The sequence below is a fragment of the Vanacampus margaritifer genome, chromosome 11 (genome assembly GCF_051991255.1).
Source record: "Vanacampus margaritifer isolate UIUO_Vmar chromosome 11, RoL_Vmar_1.0, whole genome shotgun sequence".
In the NCBI taxonomy this organism is placed as follows: domain Eukaryota; kingdom Metazoa; phylum Chordata; class Actinopteri; order Syngnathiformes; family Syngnathidae; genus Vanacampus; species Vanacampus margaritifer.
Window position 1 is genome coordinate 668,758 of NC_135442.1, and position 20,287 is coordinate 689,044.

The 20,287-nt window shown below is 46.6% G+C and overlaps 3 protein-coding genes across 10 annotated transcripts in view; 2 read left to right on the top strand and 1 right to left on the bottom strand.

Annotated features, from left to right (window-relative positions):
* Positions 1-3,173: 3,173 nt before the first annotated feature.
* Positions 3,174-7,848, bottom strand: nup35 (nucleoporin 35). 6 transcript variants are annotated; one of them, XM_077579728.1, is made up of 9 exons: positions 7,713-7,848; positions 5,451-5,615; positions 5,249-5,367; positions 5,123-5,174; positions 4,948-5,056; positions 4,290-4,359; positions 4,084-4,212; positions 3,538-3,660; positions 3,174-3,457 (listed from the first exon to the last, which is right to left on the bottom strand). In XM_077579728.1, exons 2-9 carry the CDS (start codon positions 5,599-5,601, stop codon positions 3,380-3,382), a joined length of 831 nt encoding a protein of 276 aa, XP_077435854.1. In that variant the 5' UTR covers positions 5,602-5,615; positions 7,713-7,848; the 3' UTR covers positions 3,174-3,379. The 6 variants fall into 6 exon arrangements, with proteins under 6 accessions (XP_077435854.1, XP_077435853.1, XP_077435848.1 ...); XM_077579727.1 differs by lacking the exon at positions 7,713-7,848 and adding an exon at positions 7,281-7,424; XM_077579722.1 differs by lacking the exon at positions 7,713-7,848 and adding an exon at positions 6,577-6,960.
* dnajc10 (DnaJ (Hsp40) homolog, subfamily C, member 10) lies at positions 6,510-18,294 on the top strand. 3 transcript variants are annotated; one of them, XM_077579721.1, is made up of 25 exons: positions 6,510-6,709; positions 9,347-9,593; positions 10,241-10,403; positions 10,476-10,526; positions 10,920-11,002; positions 11,087-11,218; positions 11,925-12,018; positions 12,085-12,162; positions 12,241-12,284; positions 12,383-12,448; positions 13,399-13,464; positions 13,542-13,631; positions 13,712-13,822; positions 14,530-14,644; positions 14,726-14,853; positions 15,014-15,130; positions 15,734-15,835; positions 15,954-16,014; positions 16,138-16,232; positions 16,315-16,448; positions 16,562-16,615; positions 17,230-17,377; positions 17,454-17,576; positions 17,643-17,747; positions 18,056-18,294. In XM_077579721.1, the coding sequence occupies exons 2-25, from the start codon at positions 9,363-9,365 to the stop codon at positions 18,065-18,067; spliced, it is 2,403 nt and encodes an 800-aa protein (XP_077435847.1). In that variant the 5' UTR covers positions 6,510-6,709; positions 9,347-9,362; the 3' UTR covers positions 18,068-18,294. The 3 variants fall into 3 exon arrangements, with proteins under 3 accessions (XP_077435847.1, XP_077435845.1, XP_077435846.1); XM_077579719.1 differs by lacking the exon at positions 6,510-6,709 and adding an exon at positions 7,250-7,399; XM_077579720.1 differs by lacking the exon at positions 6,510-6,709 and adding an exon at positions 7,478-7,736.
* A 940-nt stretch (positions 18,295-19,234) lies between these two features.
* LOC144060052 (dual specificity calcium/calmodulin-dependent 3',5'-cyclic nucleotide phosphodiesterase 1A-like) overlaps positions 19,235-20,287 on the top strand; it is a 30,732-nt gene continuing 29,679 nt past the window's right edge. The window contains exon 1 of the mRNA XM_077579185.1: positions 19,235-19,661. The gene's annotated coding sequence lies outside the window, so the exon portion shown is untranslated. The remainder of the gene's footprint in view (positions 19,662-20,287) is intronic.

Below are 20,287 nucleotides of genomic sequence, written 5' to 3' on the forward strand. Positions count from 1 at the left end.
TATTTTTGGAAAGTCATATTTCCACTAAAATTGTAAATTAAAAAAGGACATTCCTGAAAAAGTTGTGTATTACAAAAAGTTGTACTTCTAGAATAGAAAAAAAAATCAATTCGAAAAAAGTTACATTAAAAAAAAAGTTGCAAGAAAATTGTAAAAATAAATAAACTGAAAAAGTGACATGTCTACCCGTGTGTGTCGTCTTCACAATGTTATTGTGACAAATGCACAAATTCCTTCAGTTTGGTTGTGCCTGTGACCCCCCCAGCGCGCACACACACACACACACACAAACACCCCTCACATTACGCCATAAAAGAAAGAAGTCAAGATGACTTTTTCTTCTTTCAGATAACAACACGTCAAAACATTTGCTAGCTTGATGCTAACCAGAGCGCATACTTTGCATACTGGATGCAATACGCACACGCTAAAGGATGATTAGCTTCTTTAGGTTAGCAACTAGCATCCTCAAGCGGTTGACCGGCTGGCTCACATAACAGCTAGCGTCAACAGGCTAACTAGCCCAATCTTGATGCTAATGTCCATTTTGAGGCTAAAAAACAAAACATCCTTGAACTAATTGCTAGCTTGTTCAGGCTAACAACTAGCATGTTCAAGCTACTACTAGCAACCTCAACCTAGCAGCTAGCATCACCACAATCATAACTCGCAACACCACGCTAAACAACCAGCATCAGTAGATGTCAACAACAATAATGTGCATAATTACGCAAGCATGTGGGCTAAACATTTTTCACTGGGCTTTGTCATTCGAATGTACTGCAAAGTCAACAAATTGGTCAATTGTAGGCCAAATGCTAACATAGCATAACCCCCCCTCCCCATAATACTTTTGGATCATGCCAAAATTATGCACATGCAAGCCATGAGGCATTATGGCAATTTCAAAAAATGGTTTTAGCATTTAGCCTAGATTTAGTTTTACGAATACGTTCAAACGACTATCAAAATGTTCAAACAACTTTGCAGTACGTTCAAATGACTTTTCCAAGACATTTAAACCACTTTTTCAAATACATGAGCATCTTTTTCTAATAACACCACAAGGTAATGCCAAAATGGCGCATGTGCATGTCAATAGGCCTGTAGCATTATGGGGGCAAATGCTATGTTTTTAGCATTTTGCCTATGCTATGTTCGAACAACATAGCTCAGTCAAAATTGTTTGTACTCCACACTGGTCATTTTGCACGCTTCCCTGTAGAATGTCTATGAATAAACACAAGCATACTTTTGTACATGTGTATGAGTGTGTGTGCGCCATCGTTAGTAACAGCTTGTGTTGCCTGTGGGATAACACACACACACACACACGCACACGCACGCACGCATACACGCTCAATGCTGCAGGCTTTGAACTCATTACTGACCCAACATATGGACACACACACACGCGCGCGCGCGCACACACACATTCGCATCAAATGTACGCGCACATGTTTGCGAAGGATGCAAAACGTTTCCATGGCGACAAAACTGGTCAAGGACACGGGAGGAAAGCGTGACAGGATGTCAGGGGTCGCCACTTCCTGTTTGGGTTCAAGCTCCAAATTGCTGTCAACCAATCGCAGCGTGGCCTGAAGCCACTTCCTGTCTGTTAGGGGACGCCCCGCACATTTGATGCAAATGAGCGTTTGAAGGCCGATGTTGTTTTTCAAGTCAGAACAGCTGGCGTGACCAGAGGTGTTGCCATGGCGACACAGAGACGTATGCCGCCCGTACGCATACCGAAGCGTCTGTCGCGTCCGCGGGACACACTGACGCCTTCCTAGCAAACGATTTGTTTTGTCACAAAATGCTCATGTTTTGTTTTGCCCTAAAAAGTTTTGTCTTCATCTGTTCAAACACGGAAAATGCCACAAGCACAAAACTGGCTGTACCTAATGTATTGTCCGTCCTTTGGCTTTTTCTCTGATTAGTGGCGTAGGCAGGCGAGCTTGGTGACGCATTAGCGCCACCTACTGATCTTGTCTTCTCACTGCAGAGAAGTCAACGTGAACTGACGGTGGGCGGATGTTGTGAAGGATGCCGCCATCTACAGGTGAGGATCTGAAGTACACTTTCATAAGAGAGAACCACTGATCTGAATATGTAACTGGATAGCCGATAGGCCAAAACTTTTGAAGCCGCGAGGCCGCCCTATTGCTCTTCCCAAGAAAAAAATTTCATCTTACGATCCTATACATTTACAGTATCGAAATTGGATAACATTTGAGAAAGTAAATTTGTAATATATAAACAAGAGGACTTCAGACATTTTACAACTTGACACTTAATAAACATCATTAAGAATGTCATTTATACATGTATTTATGGCAGGAGGAAACTTGTATACTTGTAATTCAACAAAAGATGCCTCTTCCAAATCCAATGTTGGGGTCTAACTGCCTACGAGCTGTATATGTCTAATCCGTACGTATACCGTATAGTTTATACAGTAGTCTGCTCGCGTGATGGGAGGAGCAAGATGGCCGCCCTGTGGCTTCAACGGCTTGCACGGACTATCGGCTATCCAGTCATATATTCAGATCAGTGGCGAGAACTCGCACGAAAACACGAAATGCAAAAAAAAGTATTACATACTTAACACCTGGAATGTCAAAAACATGTAAAACATACATTTATGTTAATAAAAAACTGCATTAGGGGCAAGAAATGTCAAGTCAATTAAAACACAAAAAACGGTTAACTCTAAAACATGCGGAAGACAAAAAATAAAATGTACAGTATTTAACATAACAAACTCATCATTAATCCTGCTTGCTGTCTTTTGGCGTCGCTAGCCGGCCTTCACACCAGCTGCCAAGTCGCTGATGCTCGCCGAGATGCTCATTCGCTCTCGCAAATAGAGAATTGATGGTCGGCTTGTGAAGTGTGGTCTCTCTGAGCCACCGTAGCGTGCGTGCTTTGACATGCATGTGCTTTGGCTACGTTCTACGATGAGCGTCATCTAGTGGTTCATTTAGCAGCTAGCATGCATGGCTAAAGGTCAACTAGTGAATCATTTGTCAGGTGGTTGATATGCTACTAAAATATGATCAAAACACTTAGCGAGCACATGCTCATTGAACAAAATGACTTCCTGTTTGGCACACATGCAGGTCAACAGCGGCTTCTAGTGGCCACCAAGAAAACACTCCTACTCCATCATCTCATATCATGTACAAACTTTATTCAAATATTTCAAAAATGATACTCTAAAAGAAGTGAGACCACACACACACACACACACACACACACACACACACACACACACACACACACACACACACACACACACACACACACACACACACACACACACACACACACACACACACACACACACATCCAATCAGTAGCTGGAGTCGTGAAGATGTCACCATCCAAACATGTACTCCATGGCCTTGGAGACGAAGCTGTCGTCTTTCCTGGGTGTGTGTTTGTCGGTCACCACCTACACACACACCCACCCACACACACGCGGTCATCATGAGGTCGCGTTGCATCATGGTGCGGTCATATTTGCAAGCGTACCTGGTAGTCGCTGGCGGTGTTCCTGTAGGTGGCGCTAAGCGGTCTGATGGCCGAGCGTGGCGTGCAGGGGAGGGCGGAGTTCGCCAAAGGGGAGGCGGCCATGTCACCGCTGTCCATCACACTCTGGCACGCAAAACAAAACACGCAAAGGTCACAAGGTTACTTTGACGCAAATGTTAATGTTCTGCTTCCGTTGAACTTGTAACAAAAATAAAAAGTCAACTGAAAACGTGACGAAATCTACAATTTTGACTTGCTCTGTTACCGGTTGGCAGATTTTTATTTTTAAGGCCGATGCCACCATGCATGAATAATGCAAACATCGTGATGGGACTAGCCGAAGCTAACGACTTGATGCTAACTGTCCGCTGGCCATTCATCTCATTATGCGCCAGTGCCGCCGTGTCATCACAACATCCTCTTCTGACCATCAAACATTTTGGCTGACTTCGAAACGTGGGTGGCGCCTGTTGGCAGGTGGCAGCGCCCCGTGCCGCGCTCCATTTGGAAAAGTCGCAGCAGCCGCACGCACGCGCATGTGCTGACCTTGTCGATGCAGGGTTTGACGCCCACCATGATGGCGTCCCCGAACACTTTGCCGTCTTTGGACAAAGCTTTACGAGCCTGAAGTCTTGACTGATACTGGAGATGCATCCAGTTGCCGGGAGACGCCATCTACACGCACACACACATATGAATGATTGTTGACCTCAAGTGACCCTTTCACTGTACAAGGTGTGTGTGTGTCTTACAGTGTGCTTGAGGATGTTTCCATACTGAGCAAACTGCAGCAGGATGTAGGAGGCGGAGGCTGGCGGGAAGCTGACACACCACAACACACGTGAGTACACACAAACGGGAACAATAAATCAGGGGTGTCCAAATCCGGTCCGCGAAGGCCACTAATGCATCTTTTCAATGTTCCCCCCCTCCAACACACCTGATGCAAATGATCATGATCAGGCTTCTTGCCGATGAGCTGTTCATTTGAAGCAGGTGTGATGGGAGAGGGAGGCATGGAGGCACTTGAGGGCGGGAGTTGCCCATCCCTCAACTATTTTGTCAAGGCTGAATGAAGAAATCGGAATAATGTGGAATGGAATGTGTGTGTGTGCAAATTTTTGCTATATTGGAAATCGTTGGCCAGGTGAATGTTTTGAATTTCAAATGGCAACAATGATGTGATTCAGTTATAAATGTCCTACTTGAGAAGTTTTGGTTTGAAATGTTGAATTTTGGCAAAAGTGTGAATTTTTGGAATGAGAAAAATAATAGCCGTAAAGCTGTGCATTTCTTGGAATGTGTTGAATTTCGAATGATGTGAATCGGATGATTGACGTGGAAGTAAAAGCAAGTGGAAAATAACGGGTGGAAGAAGAACTAGCAAGCTATAGTGCCAATTGATCAGACCCGAAGACGGTGACCCAGGTCTGGTCCAGAAGGTCTTCGGAGGACAGAGCTTCTCCCTGACTGTAGAACGGGTCCACTTGAGCGGGCGACAGGCACAGCTGCTGCACGCCTGAAAACATCGTCGCTCCTGTGACATCATAGCCTGATGACGATGATGACGATGATGACGACATACCTGACGTGGACGCCTGGCGTGCCGACACCGGAGACTGCATGCTGGGGAAAGACTGCAGGCGCACACGCATGAATGAGCACACGACGATCGTGATTGGAGGGAACCACATGCTGCTTCACCGCCAACCTGTCTGTGAGCGTTGAGGGGCGTCGCCACGGTAACCGGTCCGTCGTGGATGCTGCGAACCGGCGGGGCACCGCTCTTGTCCTTTGGGGTGGGCACCACCGGATGCAGGCTGGAGCCTCCTGCGCCGCACACACACTAGCGTCAAAATACAAACACACACACACACACACACACACACACACAGGCTTTTTCTCGCACACACCTTTGAGCAAGGTGCTCTCCAGAAGGGGCGCGGTCACACTGAAGGGGCGGGGCTGGGGACTGCTGGGTGCGGGCAGGTCACCCATCAGGAAGCCCGGCAGGAACTGAGCGCCATGGGCGGGCTTGGGGGAGGTCGGGGAGCCCAGAGCCATGGGTTCCGATCCCACTGAGGACGCACGCAATTTCCACTCACTTTCACTTTTCTTGCCGCGGTGGTGAAGTGCTCTCATTTGACGGGCGGATCTCACACATGTAGTGCGCTCATCCCGACCCCACATAGTGCTGGCCCAATAGAGAACCGAAAAGCAAAAGCGAGTGCCAAAAGATTTGACTGCGTCACTACGGGTGGATGCAGCATTTCCTCAACAAGCTTGTCAATTGGCAAATAATTTAGCTGAACATAATAATACATAAACCATCAGATGCTAATGTTGCTAATGATAATCAGCTTTGACAATGGCCAAACGACTTAGCCGAACTTCACATTAAAGATATTATCCGAAGCTAATCTTGCTAATACACATCTGTGTCTACCACAGCCATACAATATAGCCCAACACTATAGTAAATCTCCTTGCTAACGCTAATCTGCACCAATCCGCTGCAGCTCTGCTTACCTTGTGGCTTTGATAGTGCTGCTGTGCGATTAAACTAAGTCTGTAATTCTTGGTCCTTGGGCTATGTTGACGAAATCGTCCCACAAAGATGTTAATAAGACGCCTGGGAACTCTTTTAAATTGAGACAAAACTGCAAAATGTCTCCTTGAAGCTAACCAACTACGAGTAAGAAAAATATGGATAAGAATCAATGCGCACTTGCGCAGTGGGTTTATTCTCGCTGAAAGTGGACTTACCTTGGAGCTCCATCACGGTTTGGTAAACTTTGGTTTGTTTTTGGCCGCGGATTTCAAATGACGGGAAGTGACGCCGGGCTAACGCCGAGCTAACACGCTAACACGGCTAGCGGCGCGCTAAAACGTGTCAAAGCGCCGGACGTGACGAGCTTTTCGGGCCTGATCGTTGACGCTCAACTGTTTCGTACAAAGGGGCCTCTTAATCCGAAGTGTAACGAGTCCAAATGGGTCGGAGTTAAGAGGCTGTGTCGGTTCGGCGTAACGTGAAGTTACCGTAAATCTTTGCCTTTTCGCACACACCCGGAAGTAATGTAGTTATGCTGCATTCGAGGAAAGTGGGAAGTCGGAATTTTCCACTGATCTGCTGATAGCGCATATACACCCGTGCAAGGCGTTGAAGCCACAGGCAAGAAAGGCCGGGGGACGAGGTCACAATTATTTTGAACAAGTGTACTGTATGTGCTGCTTTGAAGACGCCCATATGTTTTTTTTTAAGTTAGAAAAGATGCGCCCAAGGACCCAGCGCGCTATGTTTATCCACAAAGGCTCCATAACAACGACTCAACATCATGAAACACGTCTGTTTCGAAATGAAAGTGTATTAATTTTAAATATATAAGTATTTATTTACATTAAATTACGATAAAAAAAACATTTGGTAATACCGGTTTAGCGAAAATATGCCTCCTTTTTTTTAATGCACGTGATTATGGCAAACGTTAGATGATTTCACCGGAAAAACATAGTCTCTCCACTTCCGTCGAATCAACGCAATAAATAAAATAAGACTGTCGCGAACGTAACCGCAGAAAATTTTGATTTGGGATCCAGTAGAAAAAAATATTCGTGAATAAAAGGGCATGACACGTTTGTACGTTGTTCTGCTGGTTATCTCGATATCTCTGCTCTTGGCAAACTATTTTTATTTGATTTTATATTGAAACACATTGGAAGGAAATGAAGCTCTGGCGACTAACTTGATGCCGGCGAGATTCGTATCCGTATGCTGAACAGGATCCTCACAGCTTCAAGACTAGAGCAACTTTTTTACGTCTTTAAAGTTGCACTCTTCAGCAGCCACAACGCTCCAACTTGGGTAACCATTCTTTACTACGTGTTCTGTAAAATGCCATCAAAAATCTCTTTGATAAATTACAAGAACGCTTAAATTGACTACAAAGCCGCGAAGCTAGTTAGTTAGCTCAATTAGGTGCATTGACGTCTCCTCTTGTTGGCTTGTTTTCACTAATCTTGCTCAAATGCAACAAACTCAGGCGAGCGCCTAATATTTTGCAATACGTTTAGAGACTAGTTGATTCTTATTTTTTTTAAGTCTGAAAATCGATGAGAAATGGGTTTTATATGCACATATGCACATTGTCACCTGTTATTTAAAACAAACTGCTCACCTCTCAAACGCGACTGACGTCCACGTAAGTTTATTTAATTTTATTTTTTACACGCACACATACAAACATGGTCTCCCAGGCGGGGAAGCGAGCCCACGCCAACCAAGTGACGGCACCTCTCCGCCACCTGGAGCCCATGTCCACGTCAGGTGTTGTTGCTTAACCCCTGGGCGTTATTTGTCCATTTTCTGTCTTTTTTTCTGTTTTTCATCAAAGAAAAAGCATTTGAAAAAAAATACACTAGGGACCAATTTCAAATTGGCGCCATGCTGTAATTTATAATTATTACCAAACAGGAATGAGAGATTCACACGAAGTTGTTGTAATAATGCCCGATTTTGGCTCATTGACTCCCATTATAAATCACAGTTTTTGATATGCTGTAAACCTGATGTGTTATAATGCCTTTTCCGTGATTACTGATGCAATCGCTTCTTTGACGAGTCATAAACATGAAAATAGAGGAATTTGTGTGTTGAGAGTGTTAACACAAAAATCCGCTAAGTGGCGCCAAAGGCTAATAAATGAATACAAAATGCATGCATAAAAAAATTATATTGTTATGACTTATGGACTTGTTTGAGCCTCTAACTATGTCATATGAAATATTCAAATTATTATTTTATTTTATATATATATATATATATATACAGCATAGTTAGTCTTGCTATTAGCATAATACTGCTAAAATAAATAAATAAAAACTATATATGTGTAGATAGGTCTGATGCCACTGAACATTTTGAGTGATTGAAAGTGAAAAAAATATTCATAAATGACTAAGTTATCACACTTCAAAGGAAATGCCAGATTTTGGCAAAAATTACAAGAATTTAATCAAACTATAATAACGCCCAGGGCTTAACTTGCTTCCTTCTGAACTTGGCGACATGCTGCTCATACGCCATTTTAGAGGTGACGTCATCGAACCATGTTGGAAAGCAGAACATATTCAGTGCTCCCTCAGGTACTTTCAAAACGTACACATACGCGACAATATACACGCTGTCACATTCAGGTAAAGCTCATTTAATCCTCTCTCCTAGAAATTCACAACTTGCCTCATTAATATTTTAAATTAGAAAGAGACCCATCTGTTTTTTCATGGTCGATACTACGATTCTGATTATTAGTAGACAAGGAGGCCGACAATGTTTGCTTGCAGTTGAAGGGACCAACCATATTGTTGTCCACATTTTGGGCAGTGTCATGCTAACGTCAACACTTTACAGCTTTTCATATTTTGCAGACTGTTCGGGTTTTTTAATCTTAAAAAATAAAAACAAAATACATTCATAATGAGTTTTGTTTTAAATGATAGCCGTATGAAATGTGTCCACAAATATGTCTCAACTTTATTTATACAGCACTTTAAAACATCCATTGCTGCATTCGAGTACTGTAAAAATTTGTCATGCAATAAAGACGGGTCAAACAAAAAAGAACACAAAAAAAAAGTATATATATATATATCATGAGACTTCGATTTATTTCCTGCAAATGTTTGAACAAAATAATGATGATAAAAGTTGTACATTTTGAAGTCGCATCTACTGTTCCTGTTGCGGTCTTGCAAGGATGTCAGCTGTGCACTAAGGCACTCTAACTCCCGTTGTCTGTTCTTTTTGTCGCAGTTGTCCAGCGTGCGCAATGTGGGCACAGGAGACACGGTCCGAGCCGGCGTCGCGGGCTCCGAGACCTGGTCCGGTCGGCGGCCTTCTAGCGCTGCTGCTCCTCGGCGCCGCCCTGCTGCCGGCCTCAGTCGGCGCGGCGGGCCGCGACTACTACGAGCTCCTGGGGGTGGGCAGGGACGCCAGCACCCGCCAGATCCGACAAGCCTTCAAGAAACTGGCGCTCACCATGCACCCGGACAAGAACCCTGTGAGAATTCCCTCCTCCAACACACTTGATTGAAATGATCAACTCATCAGCAAGCTCTGCAGGAATAATCCTAATCATAATGCTTCGGCTTTTTATCGCGCTTTTCTATCTAATCAGAGACTCAAAGACGCTCCACAATAGTTGCATTATTTGTGCGCTCACACATTGACAGTGTGGTGGCCGTAAGCTGCTTAAGTAGCCGCAGTTGCTGACGGAAGGAAGCGTGGCTGCCAGTGTGCGCCTACGCCCCCTCCCACCACCACCCAACATTCGCACCTTCCATACACCAGTGTGAGTAGCAATGGCGGACACTGTCGCTTTCCCTCCAAAATCCTTGACTTGAGGATTCGGACAATGCTGACGATGAAGTCAGCTCATAAAATATGACCATCTTCCTCTTGAAATGTTTTTTTTTTCTCAACCTCATACATTACATACATTATAGATTGATTTTGGAAAAATAGCATTTTTAATTCCAAACAAATGTGTTTATCACTTGAAAAACAACGGACTTCTTTGTGTTAGCATTGCCACCATCACATGATTTATTTTATTTCTTGTCATCAGAAAATTGACGTTGCTGGAGGTACTCAGCAGTTGTGTTGGCGTTTGAATTCTGAGGGTTGGGTGAAATCAAATGTCTCCAGGGAGATGCGTCGGCCCACGAGAAGTTCCTCGAGGTCAACCGGGCCTACGAGGTCCTGAAGGACGAGGACCTGCGCAAGAAATACGACAAGTACGGCGAGAAGGGGCTGGACGAGCAACAAGGGCGACGATACGAGAGCTGGAACTACTACCGCTACGACTTCGGTGAGGCGGCGACACCGCGGCCTTCAGCTCAGCGAGCACAATCCTTCAAACCTTTGAAATGTTTCCCGGCAGGCATCTACGACGACGACTCGGAGATCATCACGCTGGACAGTGCGGACTTCGGTAAGAAACCTGCAGCGGCAACTTGCATTCATTTGTCTTTCAACTACAATTCATACTTTGTCATTTTCACATCATTTCTCTTTCAATTGACTTCATGAGCATTCGGCTTTCGGCATTCGGCTTTCCGCTTTCAGCATTCCGCTTTCGGCATTCGGCATTCCGCTTTCGGCATTCCGCTTTCGGCATTCCGCTTTCGGCATTCCGCTTTCGGCATTCCGCTTTCGGCATTCCGCTTTCAGCATTCCGCTTTCAGCATTCCCGCGCACTTTCTGCAGAAATTGCAAAAAATGAGTCGAGTTGGAACAAGTGTTAGTTGTAGCCGCAATTGACTTGTTTGCATGTCGACGCGGCTCGATGGTCGTGTGCTGATTATTAATTGTGTGTGCATTTCAGAGGCGGCGGTGAATTCCGGAGAGATCTGGTTCATCAACTTTTACTCTCCGCGGTGTTCACACTGCCACCAGCTCGCTCCCACGGTAATGTGCATGTACTACACGCAAGTGCGTACACACACACACACACACAAAGTGATGATACGCATGTGTGTGTGTGCGCGTCAGTGGCGGGAGTTTGCCAAGGAGATGGACGGCGCCATCCGGATCGGAGCGGTCAACTGCGGCGACAACCACCTCTTGTGCCGGCGGAAAGGCATCGGCAGCTACCCAAGCCTCGTCGTCTTCACGGCGGGAAACGTATGCAAAGTATTATATTTTGCACACGTTCTTCACAGCGCCGGCGCAACACACACACTTGCTCGTCTTTGTCACATTTCTCATATTCTTCGTGCTACTCGTTCTTCACCTTTCTTGCTCATGTTCTTTGCATTCCTCATGCTTGTCACATTTCTCATGAGCTGATCTTCGTGGGCGCGTATCGGATTCTGACGCCGTCAGCAAAACTATCACCTTATTCAAATTGCAGGCCTTTTTTGAAAAACTAAATATTTGGGTAAATAAGAAGGGCATTTTCATTGAGCACAATCTATTTGATTGTGAACCAAATGAAAGCATAACGTTAACATTTTTCTTTTCAATTTTTCTTCGTAAATCACAGTGTCCCCTCAGTGGTGAGCTATTTCCGGAACAGAGCCGTGCGCTACTCATGTTGCCCTTTGGGCTAACTAGTGTAACCTTGACTTGGCAAGATGTACTGTATTCTGGCATTATTTCCCCCTGAATCCATCGTGTACTGAAAAAAAGTTTCAAAAGAAAAAAAGTGCTCATTACCCGACAGCCGCTATTAACTTACTGAGAAATCTTGACTTTTTAAAAGCACGCTAAAGCGTCAAACGGGTAATCAGGCCATGCCTCGTCGCTCACATATCGAATGTTGATCGTTACGTTCATTGCTGCTATTATTTGTCTTCACAACCGGGGCTCATTTTGTCCGACCCGTCAGAAACCTGAGAAGTTCCATGGCGAGCGCGTCAAAGACAATCTGGTGAGCTTCAGCATGCAGTTCATCAAGACCAGCGTCTTGCAGCTGTGGCAAGGTGAGCCGAGCGCGGCGCGGGTACGACGTCCGTCCGTGTTGTGACCCGCGCGGGTGTCGTTGCCAGGCAACGTGTTCAAAGAGATGGAGAGCGCCTTTGCGGCAGGCGTGGGCTGGCTCGTCACCTTCTGCGCGGACACGGGAGGTAAAGCCGCGCGCGACGCCGGCACGCTAACCGATTAGCTTAGCATGCGCTAACCGGGCGCCTCTGCCGCCTTGACAGATTGTCTGGAGCGCGGGACCCAACAGAAGCTGGCGTCCATGCTGGTGAGGACGCCCGTCCCGTTCCACGTGCTCAACGCTAACCTGACAAAAAGACAAAGGCTGAAAAGAACACACGTGTGCGTGTTTGCGTGTTTGCGTAGGACGGCCTGGTGAGGGTGGGCTGGATGGACTGCAGCGCGCAGCCGCAACTCTGTGAGAGTTTCCAGGTAAATGCAATCGCGGTGAAAAAGATGCGCAGAAAAATGGAGATTAAGACCAGAACGGCCGAAATGCTTCGGACAACTGAGACGCTCGCACCCAAAGGTGCAAGTACTGGGACGCGGCCCACACGTCCCAAACCGGAAGCGGAAGTCCCGCCTCCTCCGTATGTATATGAAAATGTAGGTTTGCATAGATTATCGTCAGCGCGAATCGTTTTGGCTTTCTTCGCTTCAGCGTGCAGGAAACAAGAATGTTGTCCCTTTTTTCGAAAAAAGAATTTTTGCTAAAGTTGCTAAACGCAGTCCAAACGTTGCCATGTTGGCAACACTTTCCACACAATTCGGAGCTCTTGCTCGCTACTTTGCTCGTGTTGGCATCCAGACGTGCGCATCAAATCAAAGTACATATTTCCCAATGCATAAAAGCGCCACCTGTCGTCCCTTTTAATTGCACCGGTGGTCAATGTGAGGCCAGAAAGTGGGCCGGATTTGGCCCCCGGGCAGTACTTTGCCCCGATCTGGCTTCAGCGCATTTGCCTCCCAAATCTGGTGTTCTGTTTACGCCTTCGCCTCGAGCCCGCCCGGGTTTCCTCCCGCACTCCACAAGCACGCACGCTGCCTTGATTGAAGACTCCAAAGCGTCCGTAGGTGCGAATGGTTGCTTATCTGTTCGGACCCTGCGACCAGTTCAGGGTGTATCCCGCCTCTCGTCCAAAGTCAGATGGGATGATCTGCAGTCCGCCCGTGACCGACAACAGGATTGTTTGGATAAAAAACAAAACCATCCATCCCAAAAATACGGAAAAGGGTTAGGGGCCGGTGAAGAGAGGAAAAAATGTTTTGGGTTCGAATTCTGACTTTAAAGTGAGAGTCGTGCCCAACTTTGAGTTTTCCTCTCTTCACTGGCCCTAATCCTCTTCCGTCCCAAAATACTGAAAGTTGAGTTTGTGTTGCAGGTGACTGGCGGAGCGACCGGCCTGTTCCCGCCAGGAAGCGCTCTGGACAAGGAAGGCGGCGTGCTGGTGAGCATTAGAGCGCTCCGTTGACCATTGCGCTAGCACGTTAGCATGAGCACACGTGTGACCGAGGCACGTTGCAGTGGCTGAGCACTCTGGACAGCCGGGAGATCTACGCCCGAGTCCTCCGGCACCTGCCCGACTTGCAGCTGCTCACCGCCGCCGACTTCCACGTAAACGTCGACGCCGTCTTCAAATTGAATCTCGAAACGCGGCGTCGGCCCGTCAACTTCCTGTGCCTTCCCGTCGGCAGTTGAAGCTGGCCCGCCATCGCTGGTTGCTCACGTTCACCTTCGGAGAGCGCGGCCAAAGCGCCGACGAATACAAGAAGCTGCCGGCCTTCCTCCGTCACGACCACATCCAGGTGGAGCGCCCGCCGCCGTCCTCCTTTGTCTTCCTCGCACCGCTGTTCATTTCGAAACGAAACAAAAATCTTTTCCACCACGCACATTTTTCACCGGACTAAAACGCCACTAATGGGACTAAATTAGTAAAAAGAGAAGACAGTATTCTTTTTTCATCGACTAATGAAGACCAGACGAAAATGTACTTGACTTCATAAAAACGGGGCTAAAATCGATGGTGTCTGCTAATGTGTCACACAGTCATGTGACACACGGTGACACCCCCCCTTTTCAAATGTGCGTTTAGCGACATGCACAAACACATGGGACAGACAGAAGGGGGATTGACGGGGAAAGGTTACAAAAAAATAGTTCTAACGTACAACAATAATGTTCGTCCGACCGCTAACTAATGCTGGCTAGCTTGCTAGCTGCTAGCTGCTAGCATGGAGCCATAGTAGCCGCTTGTTGATATGCTGGAATTGTTTTTCATCAAAAAGGTTCAAGAAAATTTGATGGGAAATTGTTTCAACATTATCTGCTGCCCCCCCAAAGGATTGGCCTGACTAAAACTAGACAAAAAAAAAAAAGACTAAAATGCTCTATTTATAAAAATGGACTCACGAAGGAAAGTGGCCTAAATTGCAAGTGACTGATAAAATGAATCGTACTGTCAGCTAGCGTGCGACTGTGAGCCGCGCGTGTGCGTGTGCGTGTGTGTGTTTAGGTGGGCCGGGTCGACTGTCTGGTGGACCAGCAGCTGTGTCAGTCCTTGTACATCCACAAAGCCTGCGTGGCCGTCTTTAAAGGCCTGGGAGTCCACGACTTTGAGATCCATCACGGTCAGTCCAGTGGCGCTTTTCCCGATCCCTTTCCCGATTCCTGCTGTGCTGACGCGCGTGCCCCCCCCCCTTCCCCCGCAGGCAAGGACGCCGTGTACAACGTGCTGGCTTTTGCCCAGGACAGCGTGCGGGCTCACGTGACCACGCTGAGGCCCGACAACTTCCCCGCCGACAGGAAAGAGCCCTGGCTGGTGGACTTCTTCGCACCCGTGAGTCCTCGTCGGACAGAGCAGGAAAAAAATGCCACCGTTGGAATTTCACCTGCCGTTTTGTCCTTTTTGGACTCCGCGCGACAGCAGAGTTCCCAATGAACAGAAAAGACCGTTTTCTGCAAAGATTTGTCAGCATGTTGTTGTGTTGGCGTCTCAGTGGTGCCCGCCGTGTCGAGCGCTGCTCCCCGAGTTGAGGAAAGCGTCCATCCGGCTGGCGGGACGGATGAAGTTCGGCACCTTGGACTGCACCGTCCACCAGGACCTCTGCTCCGCGGTGAGTCGGTCGCCGCACGCTCGTTCGGCCATCTTGACGCACCTTGCGCAACGCAAATCCATGGAATCCGTTCAACATTTGTTGTTTCGTTTATTTATTGGGAATAGTACAGTGAACAGAATTGCATTCGACATTTTGATTTGGTTGATTTGACTGTAAATAGTCATGCAAAACAATAAAATGCACAAATATGTGTTCAACCTTTTGTATTGAGTTTATTCATTGGTTTATGACATTCTCAATAAAAATGGAAAATATTAATAAGAAGTTATAAGTTATATATAAGTTTATAATATATTTTTTATTTACAATAAGTAACAAATCATTACCTAAAATGAATTAAGTGTTAAATGTGTATTTAAATGTATTTATTCCCTTATTCTTTTTTTTTTTTTTAAATAATTAATGAATTCATTATTTCATGAGTGTTAGGTTATTAAATAATTGTTTTACTAATTTATTATAATTAATTAAATAATGAATAAAATAAAATAAAAATTGGTTACGTGGAAGAAATAATTGCTTTAATTTAAAATGAGAATGACTTGCTTGAGCATTTTTGCCGTTGACCTGAAATGTGACGTGTTCGTTGTCGTCCGTCAGTACAACGTCGGCGCGTACCCCACCACCGTCATCTTCAACGGGTCTTCCGTTCACGAGTACGAAGGACGACAGTCGGCCGACGGCATCCTGGAGTTCGTGCAGGTGCCGTCTCCTCGTCCCCGTCGTCACAGGATGGCCTTCATCAACGACTCGTGTGTGTGTGTGTGTGTGTGTGTGTGTGCGTGTGTGTGTGCGTGTGTGTGTGCGTGTGCCCCCGCAGGACCTGATTAACCCCTCCGTGGTGGTTCTCGATCCTTCCAGCTTTGCCGATAAAATGACAGGTGTGTGTCGCGCCGTCCGTCTTCTCGTCTTCCTCGCCTGGCTTGTTTCTGTTGTTAATAATAATAATAATAATCAATCAATCTGATGTATATAGCACTTTTCTATAACGTCTTTTGGTTCAGGGTTAGGCGAAGGTGAAATATGGGCCATCGATTTTTACGCACCCTGGTGTGGTCCGTGCCAGGCTATGCTGCCCGAATGGAGGCGCATGGCGCGGGTACGGATGATGCACGCACGCACGCACGCACGCACACTCAGATGGTTCCTCTTGTTCCTTGACGTGGTGTGTGTGCGTGCAGATGTTGTCCGGCCAGATTCTGGTGGCTTCCGTGGACTGCCAGCGCTTCAAGTCGTTTTGCCAAAGTCAAAAGGTGCACTCGTACCCTGAAATCCGCTTGTACTCCGGCGGCAGCAGGACGGCCTACCGCCACACGTATGCGTTTGAACACGCCGTGCGCGCCACCACGTGCCACGCGCGCCACACGTGCCACACGCGCCACACGTGCCACACGCGCCACACGTTGATGTGTTGCATTTTTTGTGCAGGACGTACAACAGCTGGCAAAGAGACGCGCACTCGCTGCGAATGTGGGCACTCAGGTAGGCCACCAAAAGCAAAATGGAATTCTTCAGTTTGAATCCAAAAGAACGATTTGTTTAACTTCTATAAAATCAACGAATTGCAACGTTCACCTGAGAAAAGTTGTGCTTTGAAAAATTGCGGTGGCTCAAAATTGAAACATTTCTTTTCAACGTAACATGCTCTATGTTCAAATAAATCTTCAAAAATAGGATTTTAAATCAAAACAAATCCAAAAGGTCTGATTCAATCTTTACATATTTTCAAATAATTGCATATTTGTATTTGCATTAAACTTGAATTAATAATTGGCAACTTATCGAACTCTAATCAATAATTGCAAGCCACTCCCCCCCTCCTGTAGTCGTGAGGGGAATTTAGCTGTAAATTCCCACTGCCTGTGAAGGTGTCTGAATGTGATTGGATGAGCCCGTCTGTGGGAGGCGTCCTGAGCAAAACAAGCTTGTCATCGATCGGTTGTCTGCCGATTGGACGCACATTTGGGTCAAAAGAAAGAAAAACGAAAAAAACTACAAAAGAATTTGTTTTCATTTTAAAACAAACCGATTGTGCACAAAATGATTCCTCTGTTGATGGATTGACTGCGTGTGTGCGCGGATGCGTTGACGCGTAGCGCGTTGCCCAGAGCGTCGCTGGACCTGACGGCAAACTCCTTCCGCTCGCTGGTGCTGGAGGCTGACGAGCCTTGGGTGCTGGACTTCTACGCCCCGTGGTGCGGACCCTGCAGGCACTTCTCCCCCGAGTTTGAGATTGTGGCTCGGGTGAGACTCTTCTTTCTCTCCTTCTCCGCCAGCAATCAAAAAGTGGGCGTGGTCTCAACCCCAGTGTGATTGACAGGTCTTGAAAGGGGAAGTGCGGGCCGGTAAGGTTGATTGTGAGGCTCATCATCAGATCTGTCAATCAGCCGGAATCAGCGCCTACCCCACAGTCCGCTTCTACCCGTACCAGGACGGCAACAGGGTGAGGACAAGCGCGCACGCACGCACGCACGCACGCACTGACTAACCATGAGATGTGCGTTGACAGCGCCCACACGGCGGTGAGAACATCAACAGCCGCGACGCAAACGTGATTGCGGACGTCATCAGACAGAGACTGCAAGGCTCGTCGTCGCGGCCGCACAACAGGAAGGTGAGTCGCCGGCCAGTAACCACGGTGACCCCCCGTTTGTGGCGGCGTACGCTCCCGAGTCCCCAGCAAATGCGTTCAGCGCTCCCACGCATTTAACGCTTTTCGAAGACTCGTATTTTTTGCCGTCCAGTTGTATTGGGAAAAAAAAAAGGGAGAAAAAAAACACACCATCTGATGACAGCCCGCTGTTAGCCTAATGCTAACATGAAGTGAGAAACGCCATAGACAGGCTAACAGGAATTAGCATGGGTTCGATGATCATTGTAAACCTCCAAATACCGAGTGTGACGTGGCTTTTGTCCCCTCAGGACGAACTGTGACGGACGGGATGGGACGGACGCCCAAACACTACCCAGGCACACACTGGACGTTATCGGCTACTTGTGCCTTGTTTTTGTTTTGTTTTGTTTTAATATGGACGTCTCTGTGGTTGCTATTTGCTCTGTGAGATAAAACTAGGAGACATTGTTACTGATGCGCACGCACACACACACACACACACACACACTTGAATGTACACAAATAAAACCATAATATTCCCAAAGTCCTCCTGGCGTCATCTTGGCTTGGTCATGATGTCACGTAGCGACAGCATGTTCAGGTGAGTCCACTTTTTGCTTTCCTTCATCGATTTGGATGTTTGCGTCATAACAATCAAGCCAAAAGCCACGTTTGCATGATTGTGTTCGTTCTACTGTATTGTGTCATGGTTCGAGAAGACCACAAAAGGCTTCATTAGCCTTTCAAAATGTCATCGAGCCCTCTTTGTTCAGATTAGGTCGAACAAAACGTGTTGCCGTTTGCTCACAAAACACAAAGTATTAAAAGGCTTAAATAGGTTAGCTTGTCACGTGAATGCAATCGAATTGTACATTTGCTCACAAAAGGCTGCCAAAATGTTGTTTTACTTCCAAAGCATTTTTAATTCAGGAAATTGCTAGATCAGGCCACAAACTTGTTCCAGTGTTTTGTTTTCTTTTTTTTTTAACCATAATAGCCGCAACATCTCAGGGCCAAAATGCCGTCAACACGTGACATGCTACTTCCTGCATGTGTCCACATGGTCAATTCTGCTTGTGAGCAACAGGTGTCGCTGTTGCCCTGGAAAGACTCACACTGACACGTGTGACCTCTGGGATCACGTTTGTTTTGTGTCACGTGACGTCTTTCGTATATTGTTTTGTCCTTTTGTTTAGATTATTTTGCATTCTTTTTTGTGTTGTTTTCTTTTGTGTGTAAAGAGTGTGTGACTCTTTTTTTTTTTGTCCTGTCATAAGAGAATCCAAATTAGACCCCCCCCCCCCCCCCCCCAAGGATGACCTCATGTCACAGGAGAGCTGGCCCGAACTGGAGCCTTGACAAGACAAGTGAACGACTGATTGGTAAGTAAACCACAAGCCACGCCCCCCCCCCCCCCCCCCCCAAATAAAGGGACTCCACAAGTTTAATTTCAAAGCCTTTTGGATGGAAGGTGAAATGTTTTGGACAAGCAAGAAGAGTTGCGTTGCCTTGTGACGGGCTTCGGCCAAACAGGCCACGTGACGCGTCAAGTTGGCGTGCAAGGTCCTGGCGGCCCATCATGCATCACTGGCGTCCTTGGGCAAGATCCTGTTTGCGTGCTTGTTGAAATGTTTGTGCGCCTTGAATCCAACCTTTCAAGCAGCAGGGACAGGCCGGGCCTTATTCCGGTCCCGGGTGGCCTTGCCGGGCCGGGCCGGGCCAGGCCGGGCCAGGCAGGCAGGTGTGCGTTGACTTGGAACGGACGCAAGGACGAGGAAGATGAGGAAGATGAGGAAGATGAGGAGGATGAGGAGGATGAGGAGGCAGCACAGCCGTAAATCCCCACCGCAAACATTTTCTCTTCCCTGGCGGGGCCAAAACGCAGCTGAGAAAACACGGCGGGAAATGAAGGAGGTAGCGCGCGCGCGCGCACACACTGCTGTTATGTTAGCGTGGAAATCTGCCGAATTATTTTCTCTTCCACTCCAAACACAAGCTATTACTTTGTATTTGCCTTTTATTGTTGTTTTATTTGACCTTTTACTGGAAGTGGACTTAATATGATTAACGGGGAGTCCTCCAATTTCCGCCCACACACAAGAGAAACTTTTTTTTTTCATCTGTTTAACATTTTGAGTTCAAATTTGTGAGCATTCGGACAAAAGATGTCCAAGACTCTAAAATGTCCGTTTGCGATCAAAAGGGCGCACGAGTGCGGCTCTCATCAGGATGGACAGCAAATTTCAGGGCGCAACGTGAAACTGCTTGAATTGTTGCTGGGCGTGTCAGCACTCTTTCTTTCTTTCTTTTTTTCGGCACTCTTTCTTTCTTTCTTTCTTTTTTTCGGCACTCTTTCTTTCTTTCTTTTTTTCGGCACTCTTTCTTTCTTTCTTTCTTTTTTTCGGCACTCTTTCTTTCTTTCTTTTTTTTCGGCACTCTTTTTTTTCTGCACTCTTTCTTTCTTTCTTTTTTTTCGGCACTCTTTCTTTTTTTTTGGGCACTCTTTCCAATGGACGTTATTGGAACGGACACGGACGGGG